At 41.5% G+C, this 15,859-nt stretch overlaps 1 protein-coding gene across 4 annotated transcripts in view; it reads left to right on the top strand.

Annotated features, from left to right (window-relative positions):
• Positions 1 to 498: 498 nt before the first annotated feature.
• The window catches only part of ryr2a (ryanodine receptor 2a (cardiac)), a 98,766-nt gene continuing 83,405 nt past the window's right edge, over positions 499 to 15,859 (top strand). For all 4 annotated transcript variants that reach the window (XM_052070953.1, XM_052070951.1, XM_052070952.1 and 1 more), the window contains exons 1-8: positions 499 to 671; positions 9,540 to 9,659; positions 9,947 to 10,051; positions 12,163 to 12,237; positions 12,368 to 12,446; positions 12,625 to 12,737; positions 13,614 to 13,713; positions 14,604 to 14,700. In XM_052070953.1, the coding sequence (XP_051926913.1) occupies positions 627 to 671; positions 9,540 to 9,659; positions 9,947 to 10,051; positions 12,163 to 12,237; positions 12,368 to 12,446; positions 12,625 to 12,737; positions 13,614 to 13,713; positions 14,604 to 14,700 (734 nt within the window). In that variant the 5' untranslated portion in view covers positions 499 to 626. The remainder of the gene's footprint in view (positions 672 to 9,539; positions 9,660 to 9,946; positions 10,052 to 12,162; positions 12,238 to 12,367; positions 12,447 to 12,624; positions 12,738 to 13,613; positions 13,714 to 14,603; positions 14,701 to 15,859) is intronic.

The following is a 15,859-nucleotide window of genomic DNA, read 5'->3' as shown; positions in this document are numbered from 1 at the left end:
GTTTGAATGACACTTGGACTTGATTGTACTGTTTTTTAGGGCTATATAAATAAATTCGACTGGATTCGCTAAACCTGTGGTTTTAGAATGGCGAAAATGAAGAGTAGTAAATTATATTGATGTGGCACAGTTTTTTTTAAAATCAGTAATAAACGTTTTAGTATCTGTTCTGTCTGTCTGAATCCCAACAACATTTCTTGTGTTGTTTTCACAACAAACATGCTTCAAGAAAGGACAACATCCCCCACAATTATAAATGCACACAAAAAAACACATACAAGAATGTCAGCACAACAACATTGTAATCCGCTAATGTCTCAAAAAGATCAATGAAAATTAAAGTCCAGGGTTTCGTAGTTTAGTTTTGATCCAGACCAAAACAAGCTGAAACATTTACTCGAGACCGCCTCTTGTTCGGGTTTAATACCGAGCACCGCCGCCAGAGGGAGCCAAACAATTTCCTCCCATACCTGTGCAGCTCCTCCCGCGTTGTGCGCGCACACCAATGAGCCGAGTCCCATCCTTTTCGCTCTGTCAGCCGCACATGCGCGCGCACACCCACACTAACCCACCATAACTTCCCACAACCTGCGGCGAGCTCGAGGCTCCCCAAGCGAGAGCAAACCATGGCTGACGGAGAAGGCGAGGACGAAATTCAATTCCTGCGAACTGTAAGTCATTTCGATGTTGGCGAGAGGACATCAGCGTGTGTGACGTGACACTTCAGCGTGTGTGACGGTGGGCGTGCGTGCGGGGAAGAGCAGCCAGATTACCGCATTGAGGATGACAGCTCCCAACGACACGCCGTTCGTCTAGCGAGTGTGCCTCATGCGCGCAGATGATGGGTGGCAGGTGGAGGAACGATGGGGGGGGGGGGGGGGGGGGTGTCAGCAGTGCGCATCGTGATTTTATGGGCTCGTGTGAATTGGCGGGATGGGGGGGCGAGCGCAGTGCGGTATAGACAGTCAGTCAAAATAAAACCCCCTGCTGCAGCAGGTCACTTGGCTAGTGTTGCGTGTTGGCAGTCGCGATAGTTACATAAATCACGTGCCTTTTCCATAAAGGTTATGATTTAATTTTTTTAGCGCGCCGACCTCACAGTGCAGAGGTACGGCGTTCAATTCCAGCTCCGTACTCCCTGTGTGGAGTTTGCATGTTCTCCCGGGGACTGTGTGGGTTTTTCTGGATACTACGGTTTCCTCCCACATGCCAAACAAAACATGCATGGCAGGCTGATTGAACACTCGAAATTGTCCTCAGGTGTGAGTGTGAGCGTGGATGGTTGTGTGTCTCTGTGTGCCCTGCGATTGGCTGGCAACCGATTCAGGGTGTCCCCCGCCTACTGCCCAAAGACAGCTGGGATAGGCTCCAGCACCCCAGCGACCCTTGTGAGGATAAAGCGGATCAGAAAATGGAAACGTACAAGTTTCATACAAATACTATTTAGCTATGCTCAATAAAGTCGGGCAATGGCAGCTCAGATTAATCACAAGTTACCTTACAGGTATATAATTTTTAAATAATTTTAAACTAATATTGTAAACCTATAACAGAGAGACAGACATTTTCTATTTTGCTACCCGGTTTTCAAAATTCGCATTGCATACCTTGTCATGATACTGTCTTGTGTGTTTTAGCAGGGAAGATTTCGGCAAGCTACTCGACTGTAAATGTTGAAGAGTTTGCATGCTTTTGGTTGCTATGGATAACATGTTAGAAATGTTGACAGAGCAGTGACTGATGAGATTTTGGAAGGTGTCTATACTCTGATCTGAACTACCAAACACTGGTTATGTTGGTTGTGGAGTCAATCTAAGGGGTTGTTCATGCAGAATTTTTTTTCATTAATTGTTATTTGGGCGGGCGGCCCGGTAGTCCAGTGGTTAGCACGTCGACTTCACAATGCAGAGGTACCGGATTCAATTCCAGCTCCGGCCTCCCTGTGTGGATGCTCTCCCTGGGCCTGTGTGGGTTTTCTCCGGGTGCTCCGGTTTCCTCCCACATTCCAAAAACATGCATGGCAGGCTGATTGAACGCTCTAAATTGTCCCTAGGTGTGAGTGTGAGCACGCATGGTTGTTCGTCTCTGTGTGCCCTGCGATTGGCTGGCAACCGGTTCAGGGTGTCCCCCGCCTACTGCCTGATGACGGCTGGGATAGGCTCCAGCACCCTAGTGAGGATTAAGCGGTTCGGAAAATGGATGGATGGATGTTATTTGGGCGTGTAAGAATTTTATGTGGCAGTGCGGGTGGTGAACACCCCCGAAAATGTGCTTAATGACGTCACTGCATCAAGAAAGAAAAATGTATTGAATCAGACAGAGGCATTGAGATTGGCATCTTACAATATTTTTGCACCCTTGCACACAGAACTAGTTGAAACCAGTTCGGGTAATGGAGTTACAAATTGTCACATGGGTGAGGTGTCACATTCGCAATGCTCCCAAACCCATCTCCTTATCCTTGCTTACTGTTTTGGTCTTCAACTTAAAATGTCATGTTGTGAAGTTGCCAGAGCTGACGTGTCTGAATGTGTCTCCTCGAAGAGCCCATGTGGTGGCGGGATATAAAAGTATCACAAAAAAAAAAGTGGACTGGTTCAAGACATCGCAGAATGCGAGACAATCTGATCAAGGAGAGGCAGACAGACTATTTATACACAGAATGGGCCACTCGAAGAGACTGTCACCATCACGTGGAAACACAAGAACAGAAAATAAAGCTTCTGGAACAAGATGAAACAATTATTACAAAAGCAAAATGCGGGACTAAAAACTGAGAATTTGACATAAGCGATATGATACTCTAATTCACACTGTCGGGCATGATGCCCAATTCAGACTTTTTGTTAAATCCAATCTTTTTATATACTCGTTCACATTACAAAAACAAATGCATCTTCTAATGTGAATACAACACATCCGTGATGTGACACAACTGTGCACGTTGAGTCACACGCTTTGTGAAGTGAATATGGGCGCGCGTGTCGGGGCTCATTTTGTTCTCTCAAATCGGCGGAGTAGCGAGGCATGAGGAGGTAGAAATATTTTGTGGCTATATTGCAACACTCATTGAGCTCTTCATTTAATGGTGGCGTCTATTAAAGATGACCTCACGTCATTGCAGCGCGTAATAAATGAGCCATTAGTGTGGCTGAATTACGACTAGCAACATCTCATGTCCACTTAATACTTCATGTTTCAAGTGGGATTCAAGTCAAATGTAAAGTGAACACTGTTACTCAAAACTATGCAGATTCACGGCTGATTGCCAGGAGCTTCCTTCCACACCTCCTCGGATAAGCGTTCATACTGCAGATGCATGACAGACGTATTTTATCTTCAAATAGAAAAGAGTCCCAGGTTGGATTGGAAAAAAAATTAACAAAACAAAAAAACTTCAGAATTGTACTGTTCACACTGCATGAAAAAAAATCAGTTAGGTGTCACTAAGGCAAGGGTGTCAAACTCATTTTTGTCGTGGGCCACATTTTAGTTACCCTTGGAGGGCCAGTTTGACTGAAACCAAATACAACAAATCAATAGTAACAGTTTATTCAACTATTGTTTGAGTTATTGTAGTGAGGGGTTTGTTTCCAAGAAAAACCTGACAATATGTCTCTGATTTATTACATTTGAGAATTTTAAATTTTGGTAGAGATTTTAGCAGTATCATGGAAGTTGACATGGTTGATTTGCTTTCGCGGGCCACATAAAACAATTTGATGGGCCACATCTGGCCCCTGGGCCTTGAGTTTGACACCTGTGCACTCAGGAAAAGAAAAAAAATCGGAATTCAGTTGCAGTGTGACCTAATATTCAATAATTATATTTTCGAGCTTGCCCAAATCACTCAGCCCAGCAATCAGGGATAAATTCAAGTCATTAAAAAAAAACAACAACTATGTACCAATTAAAAATATTGCTTAAATGTTAGTTGTCGGAAGAATGACAACGAAAGGATTTTCAATAATATGCATTGTGTGCAATATCAAGTGAGTTTCACGTACAAAGGTGGTACTTTAGTTCTATTTACAGTATCTGGACATGGCTGAATTGAACATGGGCCTGAGCAGTATTCTCACTTCTGAGAATACAAATTTACTTGTTGTTGTATCCACTACAAATCCGACTTAAGATTTTTATTGTCTTGATTTGTGCTGCTTGTCCTTGTCTGTACTGCGCTATTTTATCATGACAGGTGTGTGTGTGTGTGTGTGTGTGTGTGTGTGTGTGTGTGTGTGTGTGTGTGTGTGCGCGCATGTGTGTGTGAGCTTGCAGATGGCCCTGTAGCCTAATGTCCTTCTATGGGGGTATGGGGGAGACCATCGCGATTCCTTCTCAGGAACGGCCTGCACACACTTAGAATTTACAAGAATGACTGAATAAGAAGTCATGTGCGCTTAATCTATCAGATGAGTTCAAGGCCACAAAAATAAAAATCAAAAATCCTTTATGGCGGAAGGCATACATGTCTTAGCTGTGCTGATACTGCCTTGTATTACAATGGGAATACTTTTTTTGTGGATTTGGAATGATATGCTGGACAAACGCAATACCTCGGTAATATTGATATTTGCATTAGTTTATTTTTGTGAAAAGAAAAGTGCAAAATCTTCATGATGCCATTGTGCCATCCTTAAATCGTCATTTTTATGCATGAGAGACAATTGCGCTGGAAAAAAAAAATAAATGCGGTCTGCAGTTATTTTGTTGTTTGCTTCAAAACCTTTGTTGTCCTGTTAGGATAGTACATCTTTTATACATGCAATAATCAAAAATGAAATATACCTCTGCACGTTTATGTCGATATTTAAAGCATTTCCTAACCTGATATAGGACAAAAATGCTGTTTTTGAATCTGAACATACATGCACAGCGGTGCAAAATATGTGCTGACGCCGATGTGTATGTGGAACTGGGAGTCGCGGCTTGGAATTGAAGCGGACTTACATGGGACAGGAGAAGAGAGCATATCTCTCTTTTTCGATAATGGATGCTACAGCTTCCTGTTGCTTTCGAGCTTAGCTTGTAGCAGACGTGTGCACATTTTCAGCATGACGTCTTTGATCCACTGGTGAAAAGGACACTTTGATTCGCTCCTCTTTCATCTATAACTGCTACAGACAACAAAATGTATGCAGGAAAGTGGTTAAGAGTGCACGACTGTCTGTGTCTCATGTGTTGTTTTGTATTATTTTTTAATTTTTTTGTTAACTTTTCTTTTGATGGCGGCGCGGACACCCACAGCGGCTCCTCTTGTCTTGTTTTGTGTTGAGATGGAAGAAATTTCATCTGTGCTGTATGTTTCACATACAGTACATTTGACAATAAAGTTTATCCAATCCAATCCAATCTTTGTGGCCCCTCCAGCAGGGGCCTCCAGAGGGCAGGCGACACCGGGAATCCACCTGAGGTCATTTGCACCCACCGCATCTTTGGCGTTATGTATCGCCCATGCAAGCCTGAGTTGTAAAAACACACTTTGCGTACCTTCTGTTATGGCTCAAAGGCAAATCGGTGTAATAAGAACGTGAGTTTAAATATTCATCTCTGCTCTAGTTCTGCACCGTAAGGCACCGTCTCTGCTAAGTGCACTTGGAATGCAGATCAATACAGAGCTTAGTTACTTGTGGACGCTGATGTCTAAGCACGGCAACTGTGTTGTTGTTCATTTCAGGATGCACCGCCGGCATTCCTGCCATTTTCCCACAAAGGAGTTGTATTTGATTTTATTGCTGAATGTTTTCATCATCTTTTTGCAGCTAATTGTTCCTGTTTTCAAAATGTTATGATTGAAGAGCCTAGAGATGAGCGGTTGTTTATTTTCAGCCATTAATCGAACTGTCTACTAGAAAATAACTCATATCATGGATGTAACGATTCGTGTTTTTTCTGAAGTACATTTTCTCTGTTTTTCAAGAGAAGCAAGCTCTCATTATCTGTGATTTTACTTTGGAAAATGATTATATGAGCGTGAGGGATGCGTCAGGCATTCGTTTGGAGTTTGTTTGTGTTCCTTTTCATACTTATTGTGCCCATCCTGTCACTTCGGTATTGTCCTAAATCCACCAAAGAGAACAATGCTCTCCATGTAAGGCCATGCCGACTAGCCTGGGGAGAGGACGAGACCTGTTTGTGTTACACCACCACTATAAACACACACACACACACACACACACGATTGTTTAGAGCAGCATTTCACACAATAGGAAGACTGCCATGGAATGTGCAAAATGGAAGTGATATTTGCAGAAAGTAAATAGTAATTCCTCGCATGTTTTCTCCGTGCCTGCGTGGGGTTTCTCCGGGTACTCCGGTTTCCTCCCACAATCCAAAAACATGCATGGCAGGTGAATGGATCACTCCAAATTTTCCCTAGGTGTGAGTGTAAGCGCGGACGCTTGTTTGTCTCTGTGTGCGCTGCGATTGGCTGGCAACTGGTGTCCCCCGCTTACTGCCCGAAGACGGCTGGGATAGGCTTCAACACCCGCCGCGGCATTTGTGAGGGTAAGCGGATCAGAAATTGGATGGATGGAGCGTCAGTATGAGGTTCAATGCGAAGAAGCCTCCACCTGACCCGCACCGCAGTGCAGACACTTGCAGAGAGGATGTGCTTTGTATTCTATTAGTGCTGTTGGATGCAAAAACGTATCAAAGGAGTAAAGTTTAGGAAAAAAAAAAAACGGGGATATTGACTGCCTCTTGTCGCTCCTCACTTCTGTTACTCACTGCAGTGCTGTTATGTAATCTGCTCACTCGTCGCCAAATGTTCCAGTGCAGCGTGCGCACAGCAGGAGGAAAGGGGGAAACATGTTTGGAGTACCTTTAAAGCCGTGACTTAATAATTGTCATGTTGCGTTGTTGCTCTTAGACTAGTGGTTCTTAACTTGGTTTCGATTGAACCCCAGGGGTTCGGTGAAACGGTCTCAGGGGTTCGACGGAGACCATTGATGTTAAGACACACCCGAATCAACATGCCAATTAGTTATGACACGCCCGCTTGGTCATCACTGGCCGCAGATGATCTGCTCAGTAGTCAAAGTGTGACTGTCGTGATCGTACGTCATGTGATTTTTTTTGTTGAGTAAAAAAAAAAGAAAGTTCCAGATCTAAGTAATATCAGAACCAGCTTTCATTGTCAGTGAAAGGTGTAGTACATTCACAACTAGAATTGTATTTATTAATTTTTTTTCCAGTCCTACCTGAAACATAAATGCTTTTAACAAAAATACAATGTAAAATAGACAAAAGAAATGTGCAAGAGATCTAATGAAGAACCAAATGACGTGCTGCTTGATGACTTCCAATAGATGTCAGAAGTCTGTACTGGAATATTTCCAATGGCCTTCAAAATCGCTGAGTATTCTTGACGTCAGGTTTCCCATTCGTTGATAAACTCTGACTTTATCCTGTCTAGTCAAGCTTTTGATATTTTCCCATCACGCTTTCTACCACAGCACAGTACTGAGATAACTCTAATCCAGATGACAAATGATATCCGGCCGAAGGCAGAAGCAGACATCAGTTCTGCTGAATCTGTGTCCTTCATTTCATAACACAGGCTATCTGTCATCTTATTAAAAGCGCTTGCTGGAAATCTCTGGTACTACTTTAAAAACTTCTATTGTTCAAAAGCTACAGTATATTCTTCCCTTTAATCCTTCTATAATACGCCGCAACGGCGTAAACTTCCCCTAATGAGTGATGAAATGTGAGGTATGCGCGCGGTTCTTGCTAGCATCACGCAAGCAGTGTGGGATGCGTTTATGATTGTGCCCGCAAGTCAGTGGCGGGAGACTTTCCATTTCAGTGATTTCCAGTTCCTGTGGATAATTTTTTGGGGGGGGATTGGGGGGGGTATGGTGTGCCGTGAGGAGAAAGTAAAAAACAAGCTAATTGTTGATGTCTCCGAAGCTAACACGAGAGGGGATCATGGAATTAATTAGTAGCGCTGCCCTCCCCCATGACGTAAGATCGTGATTCGGTGACATCTTTTCAAAAGTCTATATTTGGTGTGCGGTTCCAAGTGGGATGGAAATGCATTCGATCTATTTTCGATACCGCTTATCCCCATTAGGGTTGTGAATGAGCTAACTTTGGCTGAGAAGTGGCGTACACCAGACTGGTTTCGAGTCAATAATTCATCATTTTAAATCCAGACATTTGTTCGCTGATTGAAGAAATCGCATTTCTGCTTCCCCCCCACCCCCCAACTCCACTTCCACTTAGCAAATCTGCTTTCTTGGTCGCAAAACTGTATTCTCAGAAGCCCCTGTCACGTGGCTAAAAATCAAATTGTGAGGAATTGCATTTGTTTTCCTTTCACTGACTTTATGATTTGTTGTCATTGTAAATTGTAAATCAGCGGAACTACTGTAGCTTGAATAATGTGAATCAACTTGAGAGATTTTGTGTGCAGCGGTATCTGGTCATTAAGTGGGTGTACACTCTGCACTCTGCTCTGATTACATCATCAATGATGCATCCCAACCTCCACACTCACTTGCTCACTCTCGCTTTGCCAAGCTTTTAAATCCTCATCCGCTGACCCGCCCACCAGCAATTTTTGTGTTTCAAATCCCCAAGGCTGCGCAACACTTTTCTTTTGAGCACCAAACAAACATCTAAATATAGTTACAATGTGATTTGAATTGAGTGGAATTGATTGAGATGTAATTAAAAGGTTTGAAAACAAAAATTCTATTTTTGGCCTTATTTGAAACAGAATTTCAATGAAGGTCAAAATTGAAACATAGGTTAATCTTCTATGTTGGGTTCATATTTTTATATCCGACTACAGAGAAGGAGTGCCTCACCGGTCATTCATCTCACCACATACGTTTAAGGCGTAATGAGTAAGCGTTCAGTGATTTCCGTAACATTTGGCAGGTCTGTGTGCAAGCCACGTGAATGCTGCTTTTATGCCAGTAATGTTCCAAAGTGCCGAGAAGGCAGTGTGAAAGCGGCCAAATGAGTGAGCGAGCGCTCACACTGGGTCCGTATTATTGTACTGTGCTTGCTTGTCATCCATCAGTCGTCCTCCTGGCAAATGTGTAGAATGTGCTGCGCTCATTTGTGCTTTGGCATTTCATCACTTTGCAACTTTCTTGACTTTGTGCATTATATTTATATATGACAACGGTGGTTGTCTGGTTAGCATGTCCGCCTCACAGTGCAATGGTATAGGGTTCGATTCTGGTCCCGACCTTCTTGTGTGGAGTTTGCATGTTCTTCCCCATGACTGCGTGGGTTTTTTCCGGATACTCCGGTTACCTCCCGCATTCCAAAAAACATGCATGGCAGGTTAATTAATGGAACACTCTAAATTGTCCCGCGGTGTAATTGTGAACGCGACTGGTTGTTCATCAATGTGTGCCCTGCGATTGGCTGGTAACCAGTTCAGGGGGTCTTTATTGGTCACACTTGACTGAAGGCATGCTTTCGTCATCTTTACAATGACAAATGTACTCTGTGTGTGTGTGTGTGTGTGTGTGTGTGTGTGTGTGCGTGTGTGTGTGTGTGTGTGCGCGTGTATTTAGAATGATGAGGTGGTCCTACAGTGTTCAGCCACAATCCATAAGGAGCAACAGAAATTCTGCCTGGCTGCCGAAGGCTTCGGAAACAGACTGTGCTTCCTTGAATCAGTCTCCAACTCCAAGGTACCGATTGGACCTTTACGCTTTTTCATTTTCTACATGAATATAACAATACAGATGTATCAACAATGTTCAAATGTGCAAACAAAAAAACAACACTCTGTTCTTTCTCAGAATTGATACACTTTCATTTGAAGGTTAACTTGGAGTATGAATTAAAATGCTAAAATTTTTTGCATTCGCAATGAGCCAAAGTTCAATCATTCAAAAGGTTTGCCATGAAAAAGACGGTGTGAGAGCCTGTTCGCCACTGCTTGTAGCGAAGCTTTTATTTTTTGTTGTCGTTTCAGAATGTCCCTCCAGATCTGTCAATCTGTACTTTTGTGTTGGAGCAATCACTGTCGGTTCGAGCCCTTCAGGAGATGCTGGCCAGTACTGAAGAGAAGACTGGGGGAGTGAGTTGGAAAATATATACAAAACAAACCCCAGTCAAACAAAAAACAAACCACATGAAGAGTGACAGGAGTTTCCCAAAACTGAACATTTTAGACCAGGTGTGTCAAACCTAAGGCCCGGGGGCCAGATCTGGCCCTCCGCATCATTTTATGTGGCCATGAAAGCAGATCAAGCATGTCACACTTCGATGATGCTTTCTAAAATGTTGAACACAATTTTAAATTGTCATATGTAATAAATAAAAGAGATGTTGGAATATTTTCTTGTTACCAAACTCCAGATGATAGAAACTTAAACAATAGTTAAATCAATGGTTATTGTTGACTTCTTTGTATGGTTTCAGTTATAACGGCCCTCCAAATGAAACGGTAACTAAAATGTGGCCCGTGACAAAAAATGAGTTTAACACCCCTGTTTTAGGCAGTTCAGCAGTAGTTCAGTCAGTTTTGCATCAATAAAAAAAAACGAAAAGAAACCTTTTTGGTGGATGTTGTAAGACAATTATAAAAGACAGTCTAAAACAGGGGTGCCCAAACTTTTTGGATTGAAGATCTACTTTTTGACCAACTAACGGGATCTACCCTTACCGGTGGGCACACGCACACGCACACACACAAATTTAAGATTTACCTGCTTTATTTTATTTTTTAAATATTTATTTTTAGTGAAAATGAGACTAATTAGTGTGCAGTGTATATTAACACAAAAAATATATTACTAACATGTACAAAGACACACAAATGGTTGTTTGTTTTTTTTCTTCTCGACACTCCTCGGATCTACTTGGGACCTGTCTTAGATCTACCGGTAGATCAGGATCTACCTAATGGGCACCCCTGGTCTAAAACAAAAATGATGCGGCAAATAGTTTGGGATTTTTCATAATTTTGTAATGCTCTGCAGCCCTGTATCCCTCTAGAATTTGTCTGCCCGAGCGCTAAACATAACTTCACATTCAAGACCCAAATAAGATTAATCTGTAATAAATAGGGTTGGGCATCATTTGAATTTGGATGGTTCCGATTCTGGTTCCTGAATTTGATTCCGGTTTCCAATGATTCTCAATGAAAATAAATACATAAACGCATCAATGAATAAATAATTGCACGGTTTCAATGAGGGAGCAAAATATTTTTTTGAGGGGGGAGCGGGGTTTGAATCATTTGAACTTGTCTGTTTCGCGATTTCACAATCTTTTTACCGTTTCTGAACTTTACCATGATTTTCTTGAAGTTTTTTTTTTTTTTAACCACTATATTAACCCTTTCAGGGACATCGGTTACTACAGTGGACAGGCTGCATGAAAGGGTTCATATCAAACCTGTGCAATTGAAATGTTCACAGGAGGGCTTTATTTTTTCCGAACCTCAAGAAAATACAATCATGCAGCAGGTACTCCAATCGCTACAGAATACCTGTTTATGTGGTACCCTAGTATTGGTTTTCTATCGATTATCGGTAGCTGTGCAGTACCCAAAGACCAGTGAGTCCCATTCCCCTGTGCGCTCGCTCTTGTGTCCAGAAATTCTCCATTTACTATAAATATACTGAAGTTCATCCATCCAGACCTGACCTGAAAAACTACACTCAACCCCACTCACCCATTCCGAATATGCTTATATTTCTAGTTTATATTTATTTTTCTTCTTCCGATTCTTCCTTTCATCATTTTTGCTGCTGTAAATTGGGAATTTCGCCATTATGAGACAAATAAAGGTTTTCTTATCTTATTTTTTCTATGAGAGCAATGCATGACAGGAAAAAATAAGTAAAAGGTCTTCTAATAGATGGCAAAAGTTAAACTTAACCAATGTAACCACCTGTTGCAATTCCTGCAACAGAATAACAGCTTTGTGTTTAACTAAACTGGGCTAGATTTCAAACCTAGTTGGTAGATAAGTGAGCAAATTAAAATGAGGGCATCATTATGATTATTTCAGTCTCTATACTTTTTGTGGGGGGTTTTTTCAGTGATGTGCTTGCAGATTGAATTTAAAATTGAGTAAATGTTGGAAAACACTGCATAATACTCTTTTTCTCACCACAGATGTTGGGATTGTGCATTTATTTGGCTGATTCACACTTTGTTCCTATCATTTCCTTTTCCCAGATGATCCAAGGGGGTGGTCATCGCACTTCGTTATATGGCCACGCGATCCGTCTACGCCACTCTTACAGTGCAATGGTCTGTACACACGCCGCTAGAATTCCCGCGTGACCCCCCCCCCCCCACCCCCTCCCGCCCCGTGACCTTTTGTTCTTTCATGTTTTGGATGAATACACGCATTGATTTGGGATATTGTGTTTGTGCGCAGTACCTGTGTTGTCTATCCACCTCTCGATCGTCCACAGACAAATTAGCTTTTGATGTGGGGCTGCAGGAAGACACTACAGGTATTTCCGGAAAATGAATCTTTTATCACCTTTCTCTTTGGTTGAGTTTTAAATAAATCTTAAGGAAGCGCACAATGAATAATTGGCTTTTGTATTCACAATGACGTTACTGAATGATGGACGGGGTCTAATATTGAACAAAATCTTTTGTGAGTCATGTTTTGACCTTTATGTTCAGGTGAGGCATGCTGGTGGACCATTCATCCAGCATCAAAGCAACGTTCCGAGGGGGAGAAGGTCAGAGTGGGGGATGATCTCATTCTTGTCAGCATCTCATCTGAGAGATATCTGGTAATTGGCTTAGGCATGTGGGAACACAACAAACGTGACAAGTTAGCTCAAATATAAGGTTTCTCTAAGAAGTCAACACATTTATTTTAGATGCCGGGTTTTTGGAATATAAAAGATTGGAACCTTGGAAAATGGTTCAAAATTTGAATCACCAATCATATGACCGAAACCTATCCAACACAATTGAAAAAGAAAAGGGAATGAATTTTTTTGAAAGAGGGACTTACAATAAACAGTGAGAGAATGTCGTTGCATAAGGGGTAAAAGTGCTTGAGCAAGAGGGCATGATTGATGGGTAAAAGTTCACATGCAGGATTTTGTGTCGGTCAGCAGAATTCATTGTGACATTAATCACAACATTGTCCAGGTCCTGAAGTAGTAAGCAGCCCCAGACCTCTGCACTGCATCCAACATGTTTATGAACGGCATGGTATTCTATCAAATGCAGTGTTAATTTTACAGAAGATGGTACACACATTTACAGAAACTGCAACTTGTGTTTAATCGGCCCACAGAATATACCTCAAAGTTTTTTTGCATCATGATGTTTTTTGGTGTCTGTGTCAGAAATGTTTTTCCCATATCGCATGGACACAATTGCCCATTGTCCTTTTTAAAAAAAATTTTTAAAACTCTACTGCGCTGTCCTTTGTTTTGTCCTTCACCAACAACCTTTTTTGCCTTGGGAGACCTGGGGCATCACGTCTCTTTCAACTTTAGGGCTCATTGCTACACACAGACCAAAAAAAACCCCCAAAACACCCTACAGGTTATTATTGAACAAAATGTGAAGAAAAAAAACATTTAGTGTAAACTGAATTGCGTTTTTAGGGAAAATGTATCTGAATTTGGATTCATGTGTTTGTGTTCTTATAGCATCTATCCTACGGCAATCAATGTCAAAATGTAGATGCCGCCTTCCAACAAACTCTGTGGACCGTTACTCCCATCTGTTCCGGCAGTGAAGTGGCACAAGGTACGGAAATATTTTTCCAGCACTCTTTGTTGATTACTTTACATGATACACTGCAATGTTTTATTTGGGCCAGAGCACAAGGCGATGCAAAGGCCAGTTTAGATCACTGTGTAATGGATCATCATTCATTTTGTGTGTTGTGGTGCTGGATCTTGGCCAGTTTCCACTGACAAATAAGATTGTTGATACACGGAGTGCACAATAAATAAATAAAGAAAAGTGTTTCCCATGTATTGCAACACTTTGACAACGTCCGATACCAGTTTCGCGGCTATTTTACTATCAGGAGCTAGTCGGCATGCATGACTGACATAATTTTTCTCCCAGTAAATGATATCCATGAAAATGACTCTCACATGCCCATTATAGGATTTATATTGTACCACACAAGCACAAGGTCCTCGGTACACCATGCTAATTACCGTCCATACAGAACATAAATAGCAAAGAAGAGAAAATTCATCTAATTTCATGTAATTACTGCTTTGGAATTAGCAATGCGTTAGGTTATTAGTTACAAAAAAACAAAACAAAACATTTCAACAAGCGTTAAACAGAATTAATGGGTGGCTTGTTTTGGGAGTCAGCCAACGGGACTCAGTCGTGGGTCATGTTTAGCAGCTGTTGGTTTCAAAAGTGCGATGTCCACGTCAGAATGAATGGGATAATAATTCACTTGATTCTGCTATCCTGCCCATGACAGAGCAACAACACCAATCAGATAACTGAAATAAATTCGGAATTAATTGTAGACGAGGCATTCTGGCTTACTGCTTCTCTGATGTCATGTGTATGTGGTACACCCCATACATTTATTCATTTGTCTTTCATTCTCTACTTAATCCCCCCCCCCCCCCCCCCGCCCTTTCCTTTTCTAAACCTTTCTGCAGGTTTCTTGATAGGCGGGGATGTCTTACGCCTCCTTCATGGTCATATGGATGAGTGTTTAACTGTTCCTTCTGAAGACCACGGGGAGGAGCAGCAGAGGTAAGATGCACGTGTACATCTGTACTGTAAAGGATTTTTTTTTTTCTGGGGGGGGTCATCACTGTTATTGCTTCAGTATAGAAACTACTCGGGGTGGTCCGCAATATCCACAGTTAGGTTCATATCACAGTTTATTGGTTGCGATTTTCAGTTCTATTTGGTAGATGTTGACTCTCAGGAAAATCGAATTTGTCTCACGTGAATGCTTGAAAGAATGAGGCACTCCAACATTTGGCATGTCTTTGTTACAGGATGAGGTTAAAAACTGGTCAGATTCTGGCTACAGAAAAAAGAGATATTAGTAGAGCCAGCGTGCTTTTATTTGTGGGGAAAAAAATATATAAATATAAACATATATTGAAAAATCCTTAAAACTAATCATTAATGACCGTAATTAAAATGCAGTGGAATCTTTTTTAAAAGCATAAATGTAAAAAGGGCTACTCAAGCTCTGTAATTCCAGACTTGTTTGCACAAAAAAAAGAGGAGACAGCATGTCGACTTTGTAGTTCTTTACCAACTTTTTGCATCAGAAGATGATCGCGTTCATGTAATGCACGGGTGTCAAACTCAAGGCCCAGGGGCCAGAGCTGGCCCCCTGCATCATTTTATGTGGCCCGCGAAAGTGGATCAAACATGTCAACTTCTACCATGATTGCTAAAATCTGGACCAAAATCTCAACTTCTCATATGTAAGAAATAAGGGAGATATTGTAAGCATTTTCTTGTTGCATCACATTGCAGTTGCTTAAACAATCGTTGAATCAATCAAACTGTCACTTCAATGTGGCCCGCGACAAAAATGAGTTTGACACCCCAGATGTAATGGATAACAAATATATATTAGTGTCACATTAATAACTTTTTATTTCGTAATTGAGGGATTAAAGGATTTGCAGCCCTCTAAGCTAAAAACAACCTACATCCTTAATCTATTATCTAACATCTGTTTATGAAGGACGATTTAATTTATGAAGGACTAATTAATCATGAAACGTACAATTGAAATCAGTTGTTAGAAGAGAATAAAACAAAAGCTACAGCACTGAACCTTGAATTAGTGCATACAAAATAATTTACTTTTACAGCTATGTAGGATATTTGTGGCGGATAGCGAAAATGATATTAATATTTTTACGTTGCTTAGTTTTCTTTTTGC

Source organism: Hippocampus zosterae, chromosome 7 (genome assembly GCF_025434085.1).
Source record: "Hippocampus zosterae strain Florida chromosome 7, ASM2543408v3, whole genome shotgun sequence".
Lineage (NCBI taxonomy): Eukaryota > Metazoa > Chordata > Actinopteri > Syngnathiformes > Syngnathidae > Hippocampus > Hippocampus zosterae.
The sequence above is the reverse complement of the archived record's forward strand: the minus strand, read 5'-3'. Positions and strand labels throughout refer to the sequence as shown.